Consider the following 25,915-nt stretch of genomic DNA (forward strand, 5'->3'; position numbering starts at 1 on the left):
ATAAATTAATAAACAAGTTTCAGTGTTTTTTTCATATTGGAAAAGGTATGTTATTGGTTATGGCCATGATTTTATGATTATTGAAATGTATACAGTTCTGTTTCATATAGGTGTTTCCATAGATCTAGTCTCTTTATTTTCCCCTCAAAATGCACCAGATTGATGCATTTAACTCCAAAATAAAAAATAAAATCTTACCGGGGGGGCATGCCCCTGGACCCCCCTAGAGGATTTGAGGTCGACCCCCACTAAAAATCACATGGATAGGTTCCTAAATACATTTATAAATACATGTATTTTTTAAAATAGTAACCCATTTCCATATGTTCATGTGTGGGTAGTAGATTTAAACTATAGGGCTATCATTATGGGCCCTGCCTGTACCTGTTCGCTCTGCTATCGCGTGAAGGGTCTGCTAACAAGCGACCAACAGAAAGGTTAATGTTAATTACATTACATTACATTTAGCTGACGCTTTTATCCAAAGCGACTTACAATAAGTACATTCGACCAGGAAGACACAACCTTGAAGAAAACAGAATCATATAAGTACATCAGGTTTCATAGAGCCAAACATTTCAAGTGCTACTCAACTGGCTTTAGGTAAGCCAGTCCTTTATTAGTATAAAAGTGCTTCGTTAATAGTTCTAACGCTCGAAGTGGAGTCGAAAGAGATGAGTTTTCAGTTTGCGCCGGAAGATGTGCAAGCTATCTGCCGTCCTGATGTCAATGGGGAGCTCATTCCACCATCTTGGAGCCAGGACAGCAAACCCACGTGTTTTCGCCGATGGGAACTTTGGTCCCCCTCGCAGCGAGGGCGCAACGAGTCGTTTGGCTGATGCAGAGCGTAGTGCACGCGCTGGGGTGTACGGTTTAACCATGTCCTGGATGTAGGAAGGGCCAGATCCATTCGCAGCATGGTAAGCAAGTACCAGTGTCTTGAAGTGGATTCTAGCAGTTACCGGAAGCCAGTGAAGGGAGCGGAGGAGCGGAGTGGTGTGGGAGAATTTAGGAAGGTTGAAGACCAGACGAGCCGCTGCATTCTGGATGAGCTGCAGAGGTCGGATGGCACATGCAGGTAGACCAGCCAGGAGGGAGTTGCAGTAGTCTAGGCGTGAGATGACGAGAGCCTGGACCAGAACCTGAGTCGCTTTCTGTGTCAGCTGGGGACGTTAATGTTAATGTTGTTGCACGTCACCTCAACCCCCCCCCCCCCCCCCCCCCCCGCTACCACCACCCCCCCAAGTATATTTCAGATCTGTGGGAAACACTGGCAGTTAATGGACCAGCACCAGAGGCGTTCCCATACACACAGGCGTTGGAGATGTTCTTCATGAAATCCCAGAAGGATGAAGTGCTCTGACAAACAGCGCCATCTTTGCACAAAATGATTATACCGGAATGAAAAGTCAATAAATAAACATGTTGTTAAAACCTTTTTTTTTTCTTTTTTCTTTTTTTCTCCGCGCAAATAACTAAAATAAATAACTTAAAAAATATCAACTATCATTTTTAAAGCCAAACACAAAGGACATTAGGGTGAAATAATGTATTTTTGTGACAATAGGCAAAGGAGATTTTGGGAAATAAAATAATTAACAGTGAATCTTAGCACTTCCTCAATTAACTCAAATCACATGGCACTCACCCTTTCACCAGTTCTACGACTATGAAGTCACTACCGTCTCCAGAGTTGAAGAGCATCAGGCCGTCGGGCGTGGTGGTTTTAAACTGAAAGAAGAGGTGCATCGAGGCGTAAGCTTGCAAAGTGGCTAACGCTAAGTAGCTGCCTTTCGTTCGAAACGTCACCGGATCTGCAATGATGTGGCGCATGCCAAAGCGGGCGTTCAGTTCACAGTACGAGATGTCGCCATTTTTGCACTGGTCTAAATAGGGCAACCCGTTGAAGGTCAGGCCCTGGAGATGGCCAATGAAGTTTGAGGGCACCACAGATATGAAGCGCCGCTCCGTCATGATGCCCGTCTCAATGTTGTGGAACTCCAGACGTGTGTGGGCACCAGTCATCTTGCCTGAATGGGCGGGATACAGAAAAAACAGTATTAACCCCAAATTAAAATGGCAAAGGATTATAAGTATTCTAAGAAGACACATTTGTACGTTTCAAAGCATGATATGTTACACGGAAATTGTATGACTTCTTGGGAAATTGCAAGTCAAACTTAAAATAGTAAGGGAAATACTCAAATGCATTTAACTGTAAAGCTACTCAGGAACTAGCATTTAAAATGCCTGCTATAGTAATTTAGTGGTAAGAAGAAATTGCGCACATTTCGGCATATCTTCATTATACTGATTAGATGGTAAATATATGCTGGTTGCTTGCCAAAGCAGTCTTTGTGCAGTATATGGTTTTGTTGTATATCTTCACAAAGGTTAAGCCTATATTTTCTAACCTGTTGTGAAGGAAACTAAAGAAGCATAACATTGAAGAAAATCGCATTACTGCTCCACACGCACCAATTGATATTGTGTTTACTGGTAGATTTAGAATAATGAACTTGGCAAGCTGCAGATTAGAATGACTTCCCTGCTGAAGCCTGGTCAGCCCTGCAGGTCCTCCCTGGGCTCTTTTCTTTATTCTTGTCCATTCAGAGCTTGTTTCTGGCCTCAGCTTGCCCACTCTCTTCCTTTATCGAGCATGCAGCTTTTTTCTCACGTCTTACTTCATCCTCTGACCTGCCATAATTTCGCCTCAGGCCACAATATTGTGATCGCTGTGATTCCACCTTGGTCTTGACCTTTCTCTTGCTATTTTCTTATAAGATGTAGGAACATGTAACTCCATATTTTGTAAACAGCTGCTCACTCACTGTCGGTATACAGTATATCTCCCTTGTTAAATTCAGTTAGGTGCCTGGACTTAATTAATATGCATAATTATTTCAGCTCTTGTTTACATCTTTATGGGTTTGCTACTAACCTGTTTACCATTTTCAGCCTTAAAATGACACGTCCAATTATGCAAGACTGTGACCATAACAAGTATTCCTCACCTATATGTAATGCAGAACATTTTTTTTTATTCTCAGTAATATATTTGTTAAGCGATGTTACCACTCTTCCTAATATCAGTTTAATAATAAAATAACAAACCGTATGCCTCCTCCATGTCTGAGTCATTATCATCCTAATTAGTCACTTCCCGTTTTCAAATGAGTCGTTTTAATGACAAATGGCAAAACTGTTAACTTTCTGTGGGTGGATGTGTTATTGAGTCTAACCCTAAATGAATCCCTCGGTGTGCTGAACACAACTAACCTTCCACTGTGACATTATCCACAGACAGCTGCAGGTTCATGCCTCTGCGCACCACCTTCACTGTGTGCCACTCATTGTCGTTCAGCTTCTGCCCCGCAAACAGCGTCTCAGGTCCTTTGCCTGTAGTGGGGGGGGGGAAATCAAATCACACACAGGACAGTGGGAGTGCTGCGCATGCCTACGCATACACCCACACACACAGAGTTCACACTCAGTAGGAGACGGTGCTATTGGAGAAAACCTGCATGTTTGCGGAACACATTCACACCATGGATTATCCTGGTATACTGGAAATTAAAGGAATATCCGGCGTGACAGACTGTACAATCGAATGTCTTCTCAAAAGCTCACAGTGGTGCAGCAGGGTGTCATCAATGGCAGCAGGACAAAAAACCTCTTAACCAGTACAGGAAGTAGATTCAAACAAGGCAGCCAACGACTACTGTAGACACAGTGTTACAAGCGTTATATAAAGTCATGTTTTACGTCTTTACTTTATGGGTGGGACCATATATGTTAACCGCATCACCCCTGCTCACCTCAATTGCTGTTGTTTAACAATCACTGAAGGAGACAATTTAATGCAACGGCATACTGTATGCAAAAGGACTTTTAGATAAATATTAACATAAGCAGGGCCGCCCCTCCCTTCACGCAGGTCACGCAGACTGCGTGGGGCCTCATCTTGCGGAGGGGGCCTCATCTTATGCGCACATTAAAGTAAACAGATATTGTTCTAAACTGTATTAAAGTAAACAGGTATTATCTTGAACTGTATTGAAGTGAACATGTATTATTTGGGACTGTTTTAAAGTAATCCTATATATATTCTTTGCTCACCTACACTCACTGACCCAGATACCAGCACACACACACATACACCTCCTCCCACCAGCACAAACACATATTATTTTCAAGGTTCTTTCTGGGGCCAATATTCTCAAGCACCAATATATCTGTATACAATGTGTGATTGTCTGGGAAGGAATAGTTTGTGTGAAATATTCCTTGGGAAAGTAAAGGAGTGAACCCAGGTGTAAGATAAAAAGTGACTCTGACCTTGTTTACTTCCGAAGCCCTCATGCTCTGTTCAGAAGAAAAATACTTTTTCCCAGAACTCTGATTTGCTGTATTGGGCCCGACCCAAAGTGAATCCAACCAGTAAGAACACCTAGGGGAGTGAGCAACCGACCCAACTCCTCCCCACGGACTCTCTGATTCGCTTAGGAGTAAAATGGGACGGAAGAGCCGACACACATCTCCGCCCCAAATATGTCTATATATACTGTTGTTTATTCATGCAAAATGCCCCCTGTTTCTGACTGGCTGGTCCCGATATCTGTATCGCACAGCAGTAGAACTGGGAGACCAGAGTACTCTGTTACTTGTATAGGTGTTTTTTTACCATTAAAATCATGCCGGTGTTTTGAACTCCTTCTCTTATTAATCTGACCAGGCTCATCTAACGGACGGCGCGGAGTGGAGGTGGGCTTTAAGCCACCACCACTGTGTTTGCTCCTACAACAGGGGTGCCCAACCTTTTTTGAACCGAGAGCTACTTTTAAAGTTGCCAGACTGCAGAGATCTACCAGTCCAAATAGAGAGGCGTAGCCATTACTGACAGCCTACTACCAGGTAAATACACACTTCTACTTGTATAAAACTGACCTTTGTACGATTAATACTTCATAAAATACTGCAGATCCTTTATCTTACCTCTTTCTAATCTACACACATACAAGTATTTAACTGAAGTTACACAACAGTGTTGTTGATACAGAGTTGGAGTTTATTCACACGTCACATACTACAGTGGGTAATGTTTTCAAGAAACATTGAACAGTGCTGCCACATATGATACAGGGATAAAAGAAAAGACTCTGAACCCTTTCTTTGACATTATATACAAAAGTATAAATTAGGCTTACTAATAAGACAACTCAGATCTGAAGCTACAGGAATCTGCTGCAACAGTGCAATAAAAAAGACAAAATTAATAGAATCAAACCCTTTTTTTGTAGCATTTTAGTAGAGTATAAAAAGAAATGCCTTTTTAAAATAGGATGCAAGCAACACTAGTTTCTTAACCTGAATTGATGACTATAATAAATTTAAGTTTGCATTCTTATACCATTTTGTACAATAATTATAATGAATAAGTTCAAACAAACTCAAACTTACAGCTGATTAATAACGGTATCTAACTTGAGTTTTTATCATATCAAAAACCTTTTTGAATGCTACTGTTATTTTTAGTGTCACCAAAAAGCGCGTCGCAGCCTCCATGAATGCTTCTTTCACAACTTCGCCGTCTTTGAAAGACTTCATGTGTTACGCAAGAACGTGACTGACACGATAAGATGCTCTGGTAGCAGCCTTGCTCTTTTTGTTGGGCCGGGTGAAAATGGACTGCTGTGCATTTAGCTGTCCTTTCAGGCCCCTCCCCTTTTGGAGCGTAGGGCAGAATTAGGAGGGAATTCCGTCTCGTAGCGTTTGTGCACTGTTTTGAAATGCCGCTCCTAAATTACCCTTCTTCGATAAAGCCACGCTCGCATTGCAGATGAGACAGATGGACTTTGAATTGGAATAGATACAAATATAATCATCCTCCCACTCGGAGTGAGAATTATATATGTTTTGCTTCTGCCATAATTGCGGTCTTGTGTGTGTGCGGACTGTCACTCCTGTTGACACGGACAACGTTAGCGAACTAGTGCACTGCCCACTAGCCACGCCCCGACACATGGGGTCACGCCGGCCAATCACAAAGCTTTGATGCGTTCATGTGCATTATTCTGGCACAGGAAGATTATTTTATAGGACATTAACGATAAAACAGAATATTGTTGTTCTATTTTTAGACACATCTCGCGATCGACTGGGAATCTCCCCGCGATCGACCGGTCGATCGCGATCGACTGGTTGGGCACCCCTGTCCTACAACATGCGGTGCAATTCATCTAATGAACAAATGTGGCGCAATTATGCGCTCCGCAGTTAACCCACTGCAAGGCTTCGGAGAACTAACAGTTCACGAGCGTGCTCTCCCTGTCAACGCTCGCGACACATAATGAAACACCTTTGCTTGGGGCCACACGTTGGCCAGGGGCAGCACTGAACATAAGTGTATATTCAAAGTGTGGAACAGACTATACTGTATATATCTAGCCAATGACAGAGCCCTATTACAGCTACATTGGAAAAATGTGTCAGCGTGAGGGAGTGACCAGCTGTCAAGGTGTTGTTTGAGACAGGAGTCATGAATCCCGCTTTCAATTCACCATGACGAGTTGACATGATTCATTGCTCAAAGTCAAGGTGGTGGCTGATTAATAGTAGGGATGCACCGAATATTCGGCCACCGAAAAGTATCGGCCGAAAATGGTTAAAAAGGCCCTTTCGGCTTTCGGCCGAAAGGGTTTTAGCACCGAAAAAATATCACCGAATGTCAGAACAGGCTTACGTTGGTAACCTAACGTGTTGTTGTGATGACGTAATAAAGACGCGGCGACCATGCTCGCGGCTGGCTCACAGGGGGGGGACATTGACCTTTGTCATCGAGATTGCCCTGAGCCTTTAACAAATCGTATTAAATAATCTGATGACAGACTGTAAACAGAATAGCTGAAATTTTAACAAACTAAATAACTCAGTTTTCTCTAATCATTAACCCATGTTTGTATAATGTAGTTAACTCCGTGTGTTGCTGCTAGCATACAGAACACCTGACGTGGAAACGTTACTCGTGGATGGAGCTACAGAGCTGCTAGAAAGACGGTCGAACCCGGTACATTCCTCCGTCTGCATGCGGTGCGCTTTTGCTAAATGTTTAGACAAATTGCTCGTGCTTACATGCTAAACTCTTATTGCACTTATGGTAACAAGTATTCTCCACATCGAGACGGGTAAAGTTTAACCACACCTCGGAGCGCGTTCTCTCCGCCATCTCCGCAGTGTGCTCCGCTGCATGTAGCAGCTGCGTGTGTGTAAACTGCCCCGCCCCCTCGCACACAGACGGGGGAGAGAGATCTCGTCTGATCGAAAATACATCATAGACGCATTTGTTGTCTTTGCATATTAGAAACGAGTTGGCGACACTAAGACTGCGATATAATGTTTTTTAGCAATAATACATGACATATATAAATGTACTGTATGCATTCAAAAGTGCTGAATAAATGTTTTATGGACCCATAATAGTGATTATTATTTAAGTTACGTTTTGCCATAATCATGTCTATTTCCATAATCAGGTAGCTGAACAACATTGGTAAAAAATGTATACATTATATATATATATTTCTATTAATCATTCGGTTTTCGGCCAACTGTTTCCTATTTTCGGTATCGGTTTCGGCCAAGAATTTCCCATTCGGTGCACCCCTAATTAATAGCTATGTCAATTTAATATATGACACACAAGAGTAGGGACGTATGGGACAGGATAACAAAAAGGAAATCATCCCTCACATGGCTAGTGATGAAGCCGGAGGAGACTAGTCACCTCCATTAAGCCACCTCCTGTACTCTCTACGCTTTTAGGCAGCCTTGAAGTGGAGCACAAGCTATTGTGACTGGTGAATAAAGACATGTGACATTAAAAACATACCCTTAGCACTGATTATTTCTTGTTTACCTATCTTATGTTAGAAATGCCACTTGATGTTTGGAGACAGTGGCTCTTCCCTGACTAGTTGGCTTGCTGAAGCTGGTATGTATTACACTTGGAGCTCGCCATGATGATATATTACAGCCTGGCAAAATATGATTGTCCTCTTCCCAGTTGTGTTTGAAATTATGTAGTCTAGAGTAGAAAAAAGTCCCATCAATCGATGGCCTCGTCTGGCAGGAACACACACATGGCCCACTCGAGAATTGTTTTCCCATTTACTCCTGTTACTTTTTTATTATATTGTTTTTCATGGGCTTTTTGTCTTCAGCCACATGAAATTGGGTAGAGAGATGTTTGATCACACTATGTGTGAAGTAAATACAAAGGAAAAAAGGCTGCTATTGCTGCAAAGAATGGACGAGATTTGCCAGCAGAGAAGTTAAAGCTGCCACAAAGATAGATCGGAGGATAGGGTGGGAAATATAAAATGGGATGAAGATGAAAACGGAGAGTAAACTGAAGCCAAAAACTTGGAAATAGAGTGCAACAGAGCAGCGGCAGAGCTGGCTGATGTAAGATCATAAAAGTTAGAATAGTCTAGTGCAGCACAAATGATTTGGAATAGCTGCCCTTTAGATTAGGGTCCATGAAATATTTATTCGACTTGACTAAAGGCCGCAGGACAGCAGGGGCCAGTGCTGCACGCAGGAGCCATTTGGCCATAATATCACCAACAATAGGGGGCATAAGATATATAGGCAGTTCTGACATGGGCTAGCCCAGCAACAGAAAGCTCTGGGCAGAAGGTGGTAACATAGCAGCGAGGGACTTACATTAGGTTGTAGGGGCAGAGTGCAACACACGGTAAAAACACAATTGAGGAAAATCACAGAAAAGGCACACACTCCTGTCTTAAGGTGGGTTGAAGGGGTCAACGGTTGTAGAAACAGCTGGGTGGATTCACAAGTATGAGATGGCTGGCTAGGTAATACTGCAAACAAGGAAGCAGAGGACTAGCGGGCCAGGGTTACATGAGCCTCTGAGCCTTTAACGGAGCCACAAGCAGACACTCTTTGCTAGAACTACAAAGGGGAACACGGGGCTCATTAATAAAAGAGCTGGTGATTATTAAAAAGCAATTCATTCTCATCTTGCCACTTATGCCCTCTCACTTTGTCTTGGAGGTCAGCAGGGCAAAGGGCTGTGATCAAAATAAACAGAAGCCCCCTGTTCTCATCTCTTTTGTTAGCTTGTTCTGTCACATTTCCTTCCACCTTCTAAAAGTGTCACATGGGAGCTAAAGAGATGTCAGAGAGATTCCTATATAGAGTCAAAATAGCCATTATTGCAGCTTATTGACTGTGATCACCGCAAATGAGAGGTGTGATGTTTGCACAGTGTTGTATTATTACCAGCAGTCATCCATCATTGGTCTCTGTGTTCACTCTGTAAACAACCTTGATTAATGCAATTGGATCAATGGAACACGAGCCGACAGCCAATGGCTGCAGGGTGTTGCCATCAGCCTCTATTCAGGCTGTGTGGTCGCTGCGGCAGCCCTGAGTACTCCAACACAGAAGTGTAATCATTATGCCTCAACCCTAATCAAAGCAACTCTGGAGAATGAAGCTGCTAATCAGTCATTGATGACAACATTTGTATAATGACAATCAGGAAATGATGGATGATGCACGTTTGGTTTGATGTCACTGTGTAGTAGGGGTGTAACGGTACACGTACCCGTACCGAAATTATTCGGTACGGGCCCTTCGGTTCGGTACAGGTGTGTACCGAAGTGTACCGAACGAATATAACGTTAAACGTAAAAAATTGAGAACGTGAACAACTTTTTGGAAGTAATCTCAGGTGCTGCGTCGCAGCATTCAGAGTAATTTGCTCACATTGGGTTCAACGCGTCATAGAGCGACCAAGTCATTTCATTGGATGAGAGGCATACTATGAGAGCTGGTCAGAGGGATGCGTTTAAATGTAGTCAGTAATTTGAGGAACTGTCGAAAATGAATGGCGAACGCAGATAAAGTTGAGCTCGAAAATCCTCCAGCATCATTGAAGTCTCCGGTTTGGGAACATTTTGGTTTTGCAGTTACGTACAAGGATGACGGACAAAGACAGGTGGACCGAACCAAAGCTGTTTGTCGGCATTGTTCAACTAACATTGGTTACGCGGCTGGCAATACATCAAACTTGCACACTCATTTGAAAAGGCATCACCCGAACGTGAATATCACCGGTACCAAAAGAAAAAAGACTGAAGTGCAAACCCAACTCCCACTAGCATGTAAGCCTCCACCACTCGCAGAGAGTTCAGACCGAGCCAAAGCTATTACAAACGCCAAATATCCTTATGTTGCCATGTTAGCAAAGCGCTACCTGGCTGTATCTGCTACCTCCGTCCCTAGAGAGGGTGTTCTCCACAGCAGGAGACTTTGTTAGTGCCAGCAGATCTGCCCTTTCGGCAAGCAATGTGGACAAGTTCATTTTTCTTTAAAAAAACATGAAAATACAATGACAAGCAAGTCCTAATGTCAAACTGGCTGCTTAGGAACTAGTACAGTACAGTTCAAATACAGATTATTTCAGTTCATCGAAATGCTGCACCTTAATGTTTGTTTTATTATATTTTGTATTTATTTGAGTGAATATTCACAGTTTAATAATAATTAAAAACCCAAAACTAATAGTTTATGTTTTGTGAGTACTAGTAGCCTACAGTAAAGTTCAAATACAGATTATTTCAGTTCATTGAAATGCTGCACCTTAATGTTTATTTTATTATATTTTGTATTTATTTGAGTGAATACATTATTCACAGTTTAATAATAATAAAAAATATATATATATATATGTTTTGTTTTGTGAAAAAAAATTCTGCTGTGCCGAAAACGTACCGAACCGAACCGTGACCAAAAAACCGAGGTACGTACCGAACCGAAATGTTTGTGAACCGTTACACCCCTACTGTGTAGATGTGACAGAGAGATTAAAAAAAACATGTTCTTTGCAGTTTGTTTATAACTGTTTATTTGTTTATTTCTGTGTATTTTTGTATAGATGTTGCAACTATACAGAGCTTTGGCAATACTGTATGTAAATATGGTCATGCTAATAAAGCTATTGAATTGAATTGATTAAGACCCATGGTGACCTCTCAGAAACCTGGGGGCTAAAAATAAAAGGGGGCATTTTAATTTGTTTATGTTGCATTACATTGTGGTCCAGCTAACATCCCGCTGTCACTCAGAATCATCCGTGACCGATGCTGGCGGCTACACAGCGAACCCAGCGAGCGCTCCGGACATGTTGTTAAGCTAACAAACGCGTGGAGGGCTAATGCTGGCCAGAGGGCTTGGAGCCGGCCACAGAGGAGCGATCACTGCCCGCCAACGTATCAGACAGAATAACAGCGCCTCAGCATGAGGGGCCACGGGCGGTTCCTACTGGGTCCGGGCTGGTGCAATAGTAGACCACAACAGAACCAGCTATGAGTCAGAGTCATACATGGGGGCAGGCCATTGTCAGGGTCACTCAAGCAAATGTAGTTAGAGTGCTGAAATGGTAGGGGTCAGGGGTAACAGCAGGGGGTGTGAGGAAGTTAAATTCTGCTGGGAGGGATTGAATGTGATGCCTGAGCTATCAAGACATAGTATATCCCAATATGATGGCTGCTGTATGTTTGTATGCAATGAGAGTTTGGATTACACATCTAACTCCCATTTCAAAGTCGGATATTGTGAATACATATTGCACTTACTACTTTGATTGAATTATGGGGTTTGAATCTTGTTCCGTTGGGTTCCTGCTCAAGTTGGGATAGAAGGTAACAAGGTGGACTAATTGAAATACTCCTCAGAACAGGCTACCCTACTGGGCTATGTACAAACTGTCTAAAACTGGAAGCATGTTTTATTAGGCGGCCACTTAGATGACGAGAAAAGAGAGTAGAACAACTGCCAGTTCAAGTTCTTTGACTTACATTTCCTAGAGAATAATATAGGCTTAATTATTAGCATATAGCACTGGGGACTTTTTAGGTCACGCGTTTCTGCGAAAACCAACAATCTGCACTCACATGCAGTCCAATTAAAATTGCTCAACAATAGTGTTTCATTCTCAGCTCAGCAGCCCCACTCTGAGGAAAGAGGGAGGTGCTGATGCTGAGTGTTAGAAAACAGGACGTGAGAAAAAGAGAACCCGAGGAGGGGCTAGAGGAAGAGAACAGAGAACATGTCGGGATGAAGGTGGAAACCAGATGATTGAAGTATATTTTTCATGCAGAACAGCAGAGCAGGATAGAAATCCAACTAGAGACACCAAATGATGACCAGGGGGATTTCTTTGTAAATGCATACTGTATGGAAAAGAGGAGGATTGAAAAAAGATCAATCCTCTTTTTAGCAAGAAAGACATATATCGTAATCAAAGGGGAAACATTTGCATGTGCAGTATGAGTGTTGGACTTATTTATGTTCATGATTAGCATTTCACTAACAGGTGATAGACCCCAGGCAGCCCCCTACTGTGCACCCATCTGGGGAAGCACACTGAATGATTGTGAACGCACTCACACCGACATATGCTAATACTTGTTTAGGTGCATTGAATATACTGTATGCCAAAGGGAGATGTGTTCTTTCAAACTAAAACCACAGGAATTACCCTACAGGCTTGCTTTTCTGTAATAGTGTTTGTAATGCAATTTGGAAATGTCAACTCGTGTCTACTTTACCAGCATGTGTCTGACAATACATCTAAAATTAGTATAAAAGAGTCTGTGTACTTCAAGAAGCATGGAGGCCACATACACCTAATATCAAATACTTATTGTACAACTGCCAACAAATACAGCAGAATAAGACATGCATATGTCATCGTTCCAGGAAAAACATGTTTTCCTCGTTACTGTGCGGACAGCAAAAATCTAATCTAACATTTGAACATGATCATGCAGAAGAAAACCACCAACATTCTTCCAGTAATCACTAACCCATTAGTGGTGTTTTTCTTTGATTGCTTTCAAAGTTATTGTCTGTATCCAGCTTTATATTCACGGTAAATGACGTGTGTAGATCAGAGTCCTGCACGGGTCGCTCCCGCCCCGCACCCGAGACGTGCAATACCGAACCCGCCCCGCTACCCGCACATATTGCCAATTAGTTCCGCAACCCGACCCGTCGGCACAAGATCCGCAACCCGACCCGAACCCGCATAGCCTATGAGCAGTGAAAACGTGCAATTATTAACACACGCAGTTTCATATTTGTCTCAGAAAGCGTGGGATGTTGGTTATTTTCTCCATCTAGGATGACACCAAAAGCCTCCCAGGCGTTGGATTTCGCTCTTGAGGAAGTGTTATTGAAAATGCTGTATCCTCCGCTAGAGAGCTTCAGCCATTTCTAATGTGGCGCGTACAGCAGCAGATTGATGCGCTGCAGAGGTTACGATTATGCGCGGTCGCGCGGGGGAGAGGTCTGAGGATTTTAAACATTAAACTAATTTATTATTATTTTAATATATTTATTATGCAATACCCGCGACCCGACCCGCATCATCTTTGTTTTACCCAGAACCGAACCCGGAAAAAAGCGTTTGAAAAAATACCACCCGCGAATCACCTTTTTTGCGGGTCACCGACCCGATGCAGGACTCTGGTGTAGATATCAAAAACAGACTCATATTTGGTGTTAAGAGGGATTTTCTTTACCAAAGGGACTTCAGCTAAAGTGTGGATATATGGTAGGCATTTATTAGGTGTTCTGTAGGGACTGTAGGCTGTACGCTGAGACTGTATGGCCTCTTGCTTTCCAACAGTTGTAGGAGGTCTAAGTGTGTGTGTGTGTGTGTGTGTGTGTGTGTGTGTGTGTGTGTGCGTGTGTGTGTGTGTGTGTGTGTGTGTGTGTGTGTGTGTGTGTGTGTGTGTGTGTGTGTGTGTGTGTGTGTGTGTGTGTGTGTGTGTGTGTGTGTTGGAGAGGGATCAAGGGAAAGTGTGAGAGCTTGCTCTTCCGTTAAAATGTGCAGAGGAGAGCAGTACATGCTGTGCACAATGGATACATCTCCCACACACAAACATGCTGCCCTGCATTCCTGCTCTGCAAACAGACCAGTGCTCTTAATTGGACCAGTGGGGGTCTGAGTGCGTGTGTGTATGTGTGTCTGTGTGCAAATTACATATAAGAGAGGCGAAGGGAGAGAAGCAATTTAAAAAAGGTGGTGTTATATTTAAATGTAGGGCTTAGGTTAGAATATCACTTAAGGTGAAGTGTTTGAGAAAAGGAATGTAATCGCAGGGTAGTCATTGTGTATGTGTGAGTTGTGTGTATGTGTGTGTGTGTGTGGTGTGGTGTGTGTGTGTGTGTGTGGTGTGTGTGTGTGTGTGTGTGTGGGAGTTGTGTGTATGTGTGTGTGGTGTGTGTGTGTGTGTGTGTGGGTGTGTGTGAGTTGTGTGTGTGGTGTGTGTGTGTTGTGTGCGTGTGTGAGTGGTGTGTGTGTGTGCGTGTGTGTGTGTGTGTGTGTGTGTGTGTGTGTGTGTGTGTGTGTGTGTGTGTGTGTGAGTTGTGTGTGTGTGTGTGTGTGTGAGTTGTGTGTGTGTGTGTGTGTGTGTGTGTGTGTGTGTGTGTGTGTGTGTGTGTGTGTGTGTGTGTGTGTGTGTGTGTGGGTAGAGTAAGTGAAACTGCCAACAGATAAGGAGAGAAGTGCAGTGTCAGCACATCTTCTTTCCTGGCCAACAGAGTGGCACGGGAACACCACAGGATGGATGGATGACACATGCTGGTGTGTGTGGGCGAGTGTGTGTGTGAGTGTAAGCAGGTGATCTAGAGGACAATATATGTGTGTTTGTTGTAACTAGGTTGTATATCAAACATGTAAGGAGAGCATATTGAGCTTTGAGGACTTATTCTTTAGATTTACATATTACATATTTTTATGACGTTTAGAGTGTGTGAACGTATGCAGTGTGCAAGTGTGTGTTGCAGTTTATGTGCCAACCCCATGCCCCGTCTCTCCTCTGCCATCTGTGCTCCTGGCATGGCTCCTTAGTGTCGGTAATGAAGAGGAACGCCCCCACTCTGCCTCACACACACTCTCTCCCTTTCTGTCGTCTCCTCGTATGTCTCTCCAACAACCCTCTCCTTCTGCTGGATCACTTTAACCTCAGATGACTCTGCTGCTCTCTGCACACCAACAACTGATCTGTCCCTGCTACTGGATCTCCACTTCCAAAGCACCTTCCCAAATTGCATCTCCTATGAATCTGCTTAGCTTGTTATTTATTTTTGTTTTGTTTTTTCAACAGAACCTCACAGTGTGTTGCTTCTTAAGTTCAAACAGCTGAATGCTCCCCTCCCACCCAAAATAACAAATCCTATAAAAACGGAACATTTCATAGCTCTACAGAAAGGGACCCCTGATGTGTCCTGAAGAACACAATGATAACCTGCCTGAAACCCAAGATTACACATAATCACACATGTGGCGTCTGTTTGAGGACACTGTATTGAATGTGTTCTTTAGAAGCTTTACTTTAGAGTAAACGTTCCCCAACCTTTAACCTGGCCATAACTTCATACAACTACATATTTGACCTTACCCATTACTCTGGATTTGTAACCTAACATTGTACAGAATGTGAATGAAGTTGACTAGAAAATAACAATGTCTTATATGTCTTCTTTCAGAAATCCCCAATCATTATGAAAGTACCACATTTTGCCTACATTGAAAACATGCACACTCCCACACCTAGGACCCACACACACATTATCAAACACAAACCTAATCCTACAGCAATCCACCTACAATACATACACCTCTATCTCATGATGTAACGAGGAATACATATGTGAGTAAACTATTGCATTCAGTTGGCGATCACCATGAGGAACACAAATAGCTTCTGTTTTGTAAAACTGCGTACTTGAATATATTTTCCAAAACGACATCAACATATTATAATTTGGTTACATTTTTGAGACTCATTGAAATTGCCTTGTTGGCAGTTACAGTTTCAGAATATATTTAATTCATGCAAACACCAGTCCTGATACTACTTTGATCAGCATTAATTTACATAATAAAGACTTCAGCAACAGCTGAAGGCTTTTGGGACTTTTATGCAGCTACTGAGGTGGACAGCTTAACCTCTTTTAATAAGTGTATTCACTTGCATAGTCTCCACTGAAAATATAAGCACCCTCACACTCCATCACACCCTTGTTTATGCTCTGGACCTTTTTGAGTGCAGTAATTCAGGAGATTGTTGGATGCCATGCTTCACCAAACCCCAGGTCCAATGCCCTTTTCCTCATGCCTGCCTCCAATGATTCCTCCCTTGTGCCAGCTCGGCTTGGAGCAGATGGGTTGGTTCAGCATGGCGTCACACCCGCCGACACAGTGGCATGTCAAACAGGCGGTCACAGGCCTGGGCATGCCAAGCACAGACACACTGTACCGCCATATGGGAATAATGTGTGCTCAGATCATATTGGCTGGGCCGACAGAGCACGATTCATGGCCTGATTTGACCACGAATTAGAATGAATAGATACCACCAGCACACATTTATAACCATACTGTAGTCAAGGTGGCATAACATGTGCATGCTAAAAGCACCATTGCACTGAGATATGAACACAAACACACACACAATATATCAACCCAAGTGATGACAGTCAGCTGGAGACATGCACAATGCACTCACACCCTTTCCACCAGACCCACTCACAATCCACTTTATCCATCAGCCAGCAATAAAACACACACACACACACACACACACACACACACACACACACACACACACACCACACACACACACACACACACACACACACACACACACACACACACACACACACACACACACACACACACACACACACCTATTCTACACTCACCAGCCCTGGCACTTGTTCTGATTTACACGGTGACAGTGACACACACTCAAACACCCACCCACACACAGACACACGCCCTCCCCTCTGTCCTCTGCAGGCATGATGCCGGCCTGTGTTTGGGAGGTTAATGGCCGTTTGCTCCTCACAACCTTCACACTTGATTACTCAAGTGATTGCAGACTGTCTGGCGCAGGGCCTAAACTCCAGGACACCAAAGCTGTTCCAGCAGCCGCTCTCATATGCTGACCACGATACACTGTAATGTTAATGCAAGATTGAGGACGCCGTGTGCAAAAACGCCATGCTTCATATCCTTTATGAAAAGCAACAAGGATTTAGACATGTGAGATAAATCCTCATTGTCCTTGTCATATTTCCAAAACAAACCAGAGCAGAGAAAGTTGTTTATCAGCGATACATTTGGAGAATATATATATAATATATATATATATATAAAAAAAAAGTCACTGCCAAGTAGCTCCAAAAGGGATGATATATATGTATAATACATACATTAAAAATATGAGGGGAAAAATAAAAGTTTGACAAATCCAGAAGGTATAGATATGTAAATAATTAGGGAACATTTTATAAATATATCACAAAGGTGGTGTTGAACATTTTTAAAATGATAAGATTATTGTAATTTTTGCTTCAAATATACACCTTAAAGAGCTTACGAAATGCTATTAGCACCTGTTAGTGGGCTTGGTATATGATAGAGGTTGCATTTGTATTGTGAAATGTGCCATATGATTTTTTTATTATTGATGTATTTTTTTTATAAATCACGATTATAACAGCATACAAAAGTTGTCAGTTAGTAAATATCGTTTGTCGCCCCGCAAACATCAACTTTGGCCATTTCCGGCGGTGACGTCATGAGTAGAACACAGCTGAGCTCAGTCCCGTTTGAATGCATTGGAGGGCCAAATATTATGACAAAGGATGCACAGCAATAAGACGCCAAGAATAATCGGCAAGCTATATGTTGTATGGGGATGGTGGGCCATCTCTGGCTATGGGATGTTTTGTCTTTCTCTTTCAAGAAGAGGATCCTCCTCTGACACACTGATCCTCCTCTGACGCACTTTCAAGAAGAGGATCATCCTCTTCTTGAAAGTGCACTGAGTCTATTGACGACTCACTGTCACTCGATTCTGTCTCCAGAGTCCGACATCAGACATATAGGTAGTGTATTATTCAACAAGTGTTCTACTCGTGACGTACGTGACGTCACTAACCGGCGAAAGCTGTTTTGTTCGGAGCAGTCGTGTAACATCGGAAGTGAGCATGGAAAGTTGTAATAAATCACGATTTATAAATACAGCGGGCACATTGTCATTAATGACAAATTATTTCCCATTAATAATAGTATATATTATCGTAATAAGAAAAGTATTGTCCTTCATTTTGTAAGCTCTTTAATACTTAAGGCTTGACAGAATAAATCATTATATGACCTGGAATAAATATGTTTGAAATCAAACTACTAGTGTTTCCCCACGGGTAAAATGACCTCTAACACACACAACAAATAAAAACGATGTATAAAGGGTTTAACTGGCTTTTCTTTAGTTACCCGTTTCATTGCATCCTGCATGGACGCAGGCGAGATAATGGATACTGTATAGCAGTGGGTTTCTGATGAGGAGCTAAATTACATTGCACAGTGCACACACGCTATAATATCCTGCCAGCTTTATGACACACAGATATAATACCCTCTAACATGTTTCGCATGTAGTCAAAATATATTATGCAGAAGGATTTGTAAAACAGGCCTCACACCAAATATCCCCTTATAGTATTATGTATGCTTTTGAAATGCTTGTTGTTTAAAGCATCAGGGGTCCACTTGTGAACTGAAGCTTTACCGATATGATTGAACTTAATGAACAGCTGTTAAGAAGCTCCATGACATCTCTTTATAAGGCTGGCAGGTGAATAACCAAACCAATGTATTGTTGTTGTGGTATAGCCCCACTTTCTCAATGTGCTATGATGCTATTGCTGCTCTGTGTTAAGAACGGTTAGAGCTGCTGCTGCTGATGCCACATGTTAGAGAGGATATTTAAGATTGATAAAAGACATGCAGCTGTCATTCATTGTGGAAAACTGCAACAATCAGGATAATAACATCTGGATAATGTATTTTTAAATAATATATGGACGTTTTGGTTTGAAAATAAAACGTAAATCGCTTTTTTTTACTGCACTGACAAGCTTTGCCGATTCAGGATTCAATATAGCCTTGTGAAACTTGGAATATATATATATATATATTTCATAGGGCTAACATGTTACCTGCGTTTCCAATATCAGTATTTGTCTAGCCTCTATTTCTGACAACATTTTATTAACAGGGTGTTCTGCAAGGTTGCAAAAGGTGTCGGCTGATAAGGTGTTGTAAAGGAAACTTCTTGACTTACTTTGAATATTCAATCTGTTGAGGATGACACAGCATTCCTAGCTTGCTTGGCATAAAGTTAACATTTGACAGTGTTATTACTACAGTAGGGCTGAACAGGTATCAAGATCTGTTCAAATGAAGGACAGGCCTTTGGGGAATAAAATACGATGCTCTGAGTTGTGAAATATATATGCTACTCTTATGCACAGTACAACTAACTTATTGTTCACTAAATATTACTCAGTATGACAATCCAGAAACCTGATCAAATTAGGTAGGACAGGGCAAATGATTTATATGGCTTATTGAGACACTCTGATTCCATTTGGTGATTCTTGAGAAGTAACTGTAGAGTAACTGCCATGTTTAAATTCAAGCCAAAACACACAACTTTCACTTTATTGCCTAAAATAGTCATACTGTGCTTATGCCAATACGGTAAAGCAAAGCTCCTCTCTACTGCTGTGGAATGTAGTATACTGTATGCACTATGTTTATTTTAAAGCAAAGGCAGATCAGCAACGGTTACATAAGAATTCAGACGTTAATATGGTTTCTATGGCAAACGACTATCAGTCTATCAGGATTAGACCTCTTTTGACGATAATGATATTTGGCTCCTATCTTAAGATATCACATATACTATCTTAAAAGGAGACAGACAGAGCTATCGCTGCAGATCTGATGAAAAGCTGTGTGCAAATGCCTGCACGCGTGTCCTTTAAATTGCAGTCATCTGCTAACAGTGAAGATGACTTGATGTAAGTGAAAGATATGAACAGATAATGTTGATAGAGATACAACGAGACATCCACATCAAGACCCTCCTCCATCTATGGCTTATTGTGTTGTTGCTCCTGACTATCAATCTTCCACGCTACGGTTCCCTATGATTCCAAAAGACGTGTATCTACCTGTAATCCATTAAGTCGTGCCCCTTGTAAAGTAGGTCTCTTTGTTCCATTGTATGCGAAGTACTAGAAAATAGATATGTATTGATGTATTTGTCTGTAATCAGTTGAGGACAGCAAAAAGCCCCCTCCCTGAGGCCACATCCAAAACATATCCCACTCAGTGCTGCATCACCAATGGGGACAACAAAGATGTGACCAGTACAAAATGGTGTGTGTGGTTGCGATGGTGAGGGAGGGGTTGATGAGAGAAGACAAATAAGAAGGAGGGAGGGGAGCAGCAAGCAGATTACGACCCCCAGCCATGATTATCTACGCCTGCCGCTCTGACCCCCCGTGCCAATTACAGAGATAAGGCAGTGTGTACTTTCCTTCCTCTGAAGCAAACTGCATTTGTGGCGCTTGCTCACACAGACATTTGTATTCACTGCATGCTATCAGGGCCCACACACTTTCTCTTTCCCACTGTTCTCGCTCATGTGCAGCAGGGAGCTTTAGCATCCATGACAAGATAACCTCCGTCGATAGTTCGTAGAATTTAAGATGACAACCGCAGGGAGACATATTTGAGTCTGTAGACTGTTGAGAGCACATAAATTGAATTGGAGAAGCGGGAAATGAATCATACATTTTAGCGGTCCTCCAGAATTTGAGAGCTCCCTTTAGAGCTTCAAACACTCCCTTGTTGCCTTTCGTACGGCCATCTGCATCCTCCCTCGTTGCCTTTTTTCATGCTCGCCTTCCATCCTCGGCTCCTTATCAGTTTCCTTTGCTGTCTTGATGTTGTCCCCCTTCTCACAGCTCTCTCTCTCTCACTCTTTATAAAAAGGTCCCTGAGGGGATGCTGATTTATGATTTGAGCTGCATTTCCCAGCATGCAGTGGCAGGAGGGCACGGTCCCACGGGATGGCCATCAGTCCTGCAAGGCAGTATGGGTCCCGACAGCTCCAGGCTGCTGCCGGTTCTCTCATTAGAGTCTCTGTAATGAGTCCACATCTAACCTGTCACCTGTTCAGGGCTGGAAGGAGGCAGACTGATCGTGGACTGGGGCTGTGCCACATTCAAATTCAACACAAAGGTCCTGTCCTCCAAGCAGTCGATGAGATATGATCAATTTCAACAACTTTTTTGTTTTGTTGATGCCATGAAAAACTCTATGCAAAGGGAGCCTGTACGCCATGTGGAGACGAACAATCTTTGTTCTATTGATGGAACAAAAGATCGGTTGCACTTCTGCACTCAAGCGTGTATGTTGATTACTAAACTTACTTTACTGTAATTGTGTTTGTTTAAATAGTGATTGCAAGCTCCCATTGCACCAAACCTTTATTGAGTGTATTTGTTGATTTAGTAGAACAAGAGACAAATAATGTTTGTGCTACCTACTTGTTTAAGTACTGGATTTATATGCAATAGCAGATTGATAGTCGTCCAGTCAGACTAAAGCTACAAGATTCAGGAGTTCTTAAATTGTATTTGCCAATGTCTTATATTTAAAAAAAATAGTCTTAGTGGGACCAATATTTCGAAATAGAACCTCAACGCTAATCAGACATTAAAAGACATTGGTCTCACGAGGCAAAATGTCGCCAGACGTGCATTTGAGATAAGGGACAGCAGTCTCACAATTATGATAACAAAGAAAATGACGGAGGAAACTAGAAAAGGACAGCAGCATTGCATTATAGCAAACAATTCACAACATTCAATTGTGGCCAAGATGAGAGCACATAGGGTGTCTAATGGTTACTCAATCTAATTCCACCAGTGAATTGCTCAACTGAAAACTAACTTGCCACCATTGAGTCTTTGTGAATCACAACTTGTTAGCGGCAAAGATGTCTTCCACCACTTGGCTGCCAGAGCTGACTCCCAGAGGGAAAAGCTGCAAGCTGCTCCCAGAAGGCTTTGACAAGACAAGCCTTCCTCCTCCTGCCCGACATGCTCTAAGAGCCGTTCAGTGGACCCATTGTCTTCTGAAACATGCTCCCACTGCCTGACCAGTCCCATGTGGAAAGCAACCCGGTCTCACAGTCTGCGTACAAATGACACGACTTTGCAAAGGCGTGCAATAGATACGCAAAAGTATCTGTGGCTTCAGGCTTGATCGCCGTTCCAATGACAGTTTTAATGTTTGCGGTGCAATAAACGACACAGCAGCTTATGGTTAGGGTTAGGGTTAAATAAATGGCAAAGATATGTAGAAAATAAACGCATTTAAGATACGTTCATAACAAACGTAACGTGGGAGTATCATATGCACGCAAAATCGGACTTCTGCCTATCTATTGCACGCCTTTGCAAAGTCGTGTCATTTGTACGCAGACTGAAGAGAGTGGGCTGGTGGAAAGACAGTGAAGGCTCCTTTCTTGTTCGGCCAACAGGTAGAAGAATGGAAACTGTGGCTGGAGTACAACGAGGCAGTGGGACATTGGTGTGCACAACTCTTGTTAGACAGAAAGGGCACGGTGGCAATCTCCCTGCCCGGTCAGGTCTAGTGAGCAGATCGCCTAAAGGTGTCCCAAGATCACAGAGAGCGGAGGCAGGAGGGAGAGAGGAGGAAGTATAGGAGAACAGAAAACAACGGGCACAGCACCATCCTTGTCGGGACCATTACTAACCCCTGGTTTTCCTCATGTATTTATGTTCTCTATTATGTTTCACTCTGTGGTGCAATTACATGCAATGGGAGAAATGTTTGGCTGATTTCTCTTTTTTTAACAACAATTATTCTGCATTTGTTTTCATATTTGAAATATGTGTTTTGCCTATTAAAGCAACCAACAACATTATCAAACTGTTATGAATAATACTAATGCAGGACCAGTTTTGTTACTAATAGTAACACATGCATAAACAATCAGATAAAAAGAAACAAAACAAAAGTCAACAAAATGTCAGTTTCTGTTTTTAAATTCAAAGCTGTAAAAGTTTAACTGCACTTCTTAGTAATTCTAGAGCTTAGGTGTCATACCAGCAATCTAATCTATAATATAAAATGGAACTAGAGAGTATAATTTGTTCCTAAAGTATGTGTCTTTACAGCAATACATAATAATATGTCCACCCATCACATGTCATTGTATTTGGAATAAACCTGAGTGCATGGCCGTGGCTACTAGCCTCAGTTAACAATAATGTTTACAGCATATTAATACTGTGCTTAGTAAGAAAGCTATACGCCGGAGTACATTGCAATGTAAACATTAGCAGTGTACATATAAATAGAAATTACACATGGATGTTTCCACACAAACAAACCCACCCTCACACATACCATTCCAGCTGTACAGCAGTTACACAACTGCAGATTACATATTCCTTTGAAGTTCATATAGCACTCAAAGCACTTCTTTATTAGGTCAGTTCTGTGAACATTGTAAGAGGCATTTTGTTCATTCCCATTAAAACATGCAAAATGCAAAATATGATAAAATGTGTGGAAATGAAATGAAGTTGAATCCATGGAGGATACATTTAAAAGCATGTTTTTGAGGGAAAATAAGATGTGTGTGACAGCACACTATTTCTAGGCAACTGCGAGGAAGGCAGCTCATATCCAATGAGTTTACAAATGATCTAGATTACCTTGGGGAGGCTGTGGCTAAGTGGATAGTGTGCTGGACTTCGAATCAGGAGGTAGCAAGTCCCACTGCAGTCAGCATGTCGTTGTGTCCCTGAAGACACTTCACCCCAAATTGTTCCTGTGGGGATTGTCCACAGTACTGAATGTATGTAAGTCGCTTTGGATAAAAGCGTCTAACAAATGACATGTAATGTAATCTTTCTCTAACTGGGGCTTAACAGGCACTCGTATCACACATTATTCAAATGTGCTAAATACTGTGCATGTGCAATTACTTTATGTTGTCCAAAGCTAAACTAGTTTTTAATACAAATCTATTTATATCAAATGACGTAACCATCTCTGAGCGTGCACAGATCTAAGGCATTATGTTAATAACTGTCATTGCATCACATTTGGCCTGGGGTTTTGGAGGATAAAGTGAACATTAAATAAAACAGGGATATCCTCCGTTGGAGCAATAAATTGCCTTTAAAAAATTTAATTAGAGCATCTGCAAAATACATTATATGAAGTCTTACTCGGATACATGCTGAAACTTCACAAACGGTCGGATGGGGTGTATGCTGAGGATGCTTCTAGAACCTACTGCATCTCCATCGTTGACGTATATTTGGCTGAGATAGGATGTGATGACTCGTGATTTAAGTGAGCGAATTGAAACGGATTCAAATTCAATATTTCTGATTCACTGAGAACGTAAGCGAGGCCATCTGCTTGGAGACAAGCGAGAAGGGAACAGGGGGTGGACGGAAAGACATTTCAATACAAATTACTCTGAACAAACCATCCATTTCAAACAAAAATGGCCTTGACACCTGCAGTGTCTGTATACATGTACTGTATTAGTGAACACTTTTACAGGGCTACATATTTGATGTAGTTGTGAGTGCAAAACACATGAGGGGCGGAGTTTGACATCTGACAACCTCGATAGAGCGAGGAGGGTGGCATCCTCAGTGACAGAAATATACAGAGAGTGTGGGGGAAAAATCTCAGATTCATTCCTCTGCCCACAATATGTGTGAAATGATGCATGCATCTGTTAGTGCACGTGTGCATACATATGTGTTTGTGGGCGTTCAGATTACTGTTGTAGCTTTGGATAGAAATGTGCTCATCTCATTGTACAGTCAGTGTGCTATCGATGCTGTTTTATGTTATATAGTTAAATAAAGAACTAACAAGGTCGGCTTACATACAGTACATTTATCAGGGAAATTACCCAATTATAGGTCAAGGAGGAGGTCACTGGAAAAATAGACTGAGGTATTCACTTACCACTAAATGAAAATCAATAGCATTGTATGCATGCTTCCGGATGACTTAGTTTCCCTATCTTAGTTATCCTCAGTTCATTATTTTTTTAAACAGGTTTGTTTTTGAGTGAGGCTTTGTTGCAAATAATCCACTGCTAACATTTCCTGAGAAAGAAATCTAGCACTCAAAATGTGATGCACCTACCAAAGGTAATGAGAGTTGCTTGTTTGGAGTAAAAACAGAAATAAGTGGGCAGTCGGTATGATTCTGAGAAGCGGCTCAACAGACTCTGAGAAACTAATTTGTAATCCAATATACAATTAAGAAGGTAGTTTAGCATCCACTTATTATCCAGGACGCTGAAGCTCGTTGTTAGCTGTGGTTACAAGTCATGTAACTCCAGCATCCTAAGCACCCTCAAATGGTGTAAAAGAGAATAATAATATTCTGCACAAAAGCATTAGGTGCCTTGCCATTTTAGCTAGGACGGAACAATCGTGGTTCACTGGTTGAACTTTAGAAGTAACCCATTCTAGCAGTCAGAGCAGGTAGTAAGAAAACACATTTACTTGAGAACATTGTAGTACAAATTGCTACCATCGTGATGCACTCACACCTTGAAAAGGATTACCTTGACATTAACAGTGTGTTCACAGATGTTGGAATCCTTAAAGCACCCGGTATGCACACAAGTGGGAGATTTCATCTAAATGCCATGGCTGTGAATCGCTCTGGGATGTTAGTGCTCACCAAGGTTGATAAGTTGGATTCAAATGTCTAAGCAGAGAGAGAGTATCAAAGAAATAGCTGAACATTCAGACAAAAACTGACCAATTACTAACATCAATGGCAGTTTATATCATGTTTTCACTTGAATGATGCTCTATATATGATTAAGCCTGTAATTGTAATGCAATCTGATTAAGAAAAAAGGTTTTGAAA

The 25,915-nt window shown here is 42.0% G+C and overlaps 1 protein-coding gene across 2 annotated transcripts in view; it reads right to left on the reverse strand.

Moving 5' to 3' along the window:
- nrxn2b (neurexin 2b) overlaps nt 1–25,915 on the reverse strand; it is a 637,678-nt gene that overhangs the window by 330,969 nt on the left and 280,794 nt on the right. For both annotated transcript variants that reach the window (XM_034210531.1, XM_034210529.1), the window contains 2 exons: nt 3,280–3,399; nt 1,649–2,030 (listed from right to left, as the gene is read on the reverse strand). In XM_034210531.1, coding sequence (XP_034066422.1) covers nt 1,649–2,030; nt 3,280–3,399 — 502 coding nt within the window. The remainder of the gene's footprint in view (nt 1–1,648; nt 2,031–3,279; nt 3,400–25,915) is intronic.

This window comes from Gymnodraco acuticeps, unplaced genomic scaffold (genome assembly GCF_902827175.1).
Source record: "Gymnodraco acuticeps unplaced genomic scaffold, fGymAcu1.1, whole genome shotgun sequence".
Classification (NCBI taxonomy): domain Eukaryota; kingdom Metazoa; phylum Chordata; class Actinopteri; order Perciformes; family Bathydraconidae; genus Gymnodraco; species Gymnodraco acuticeps.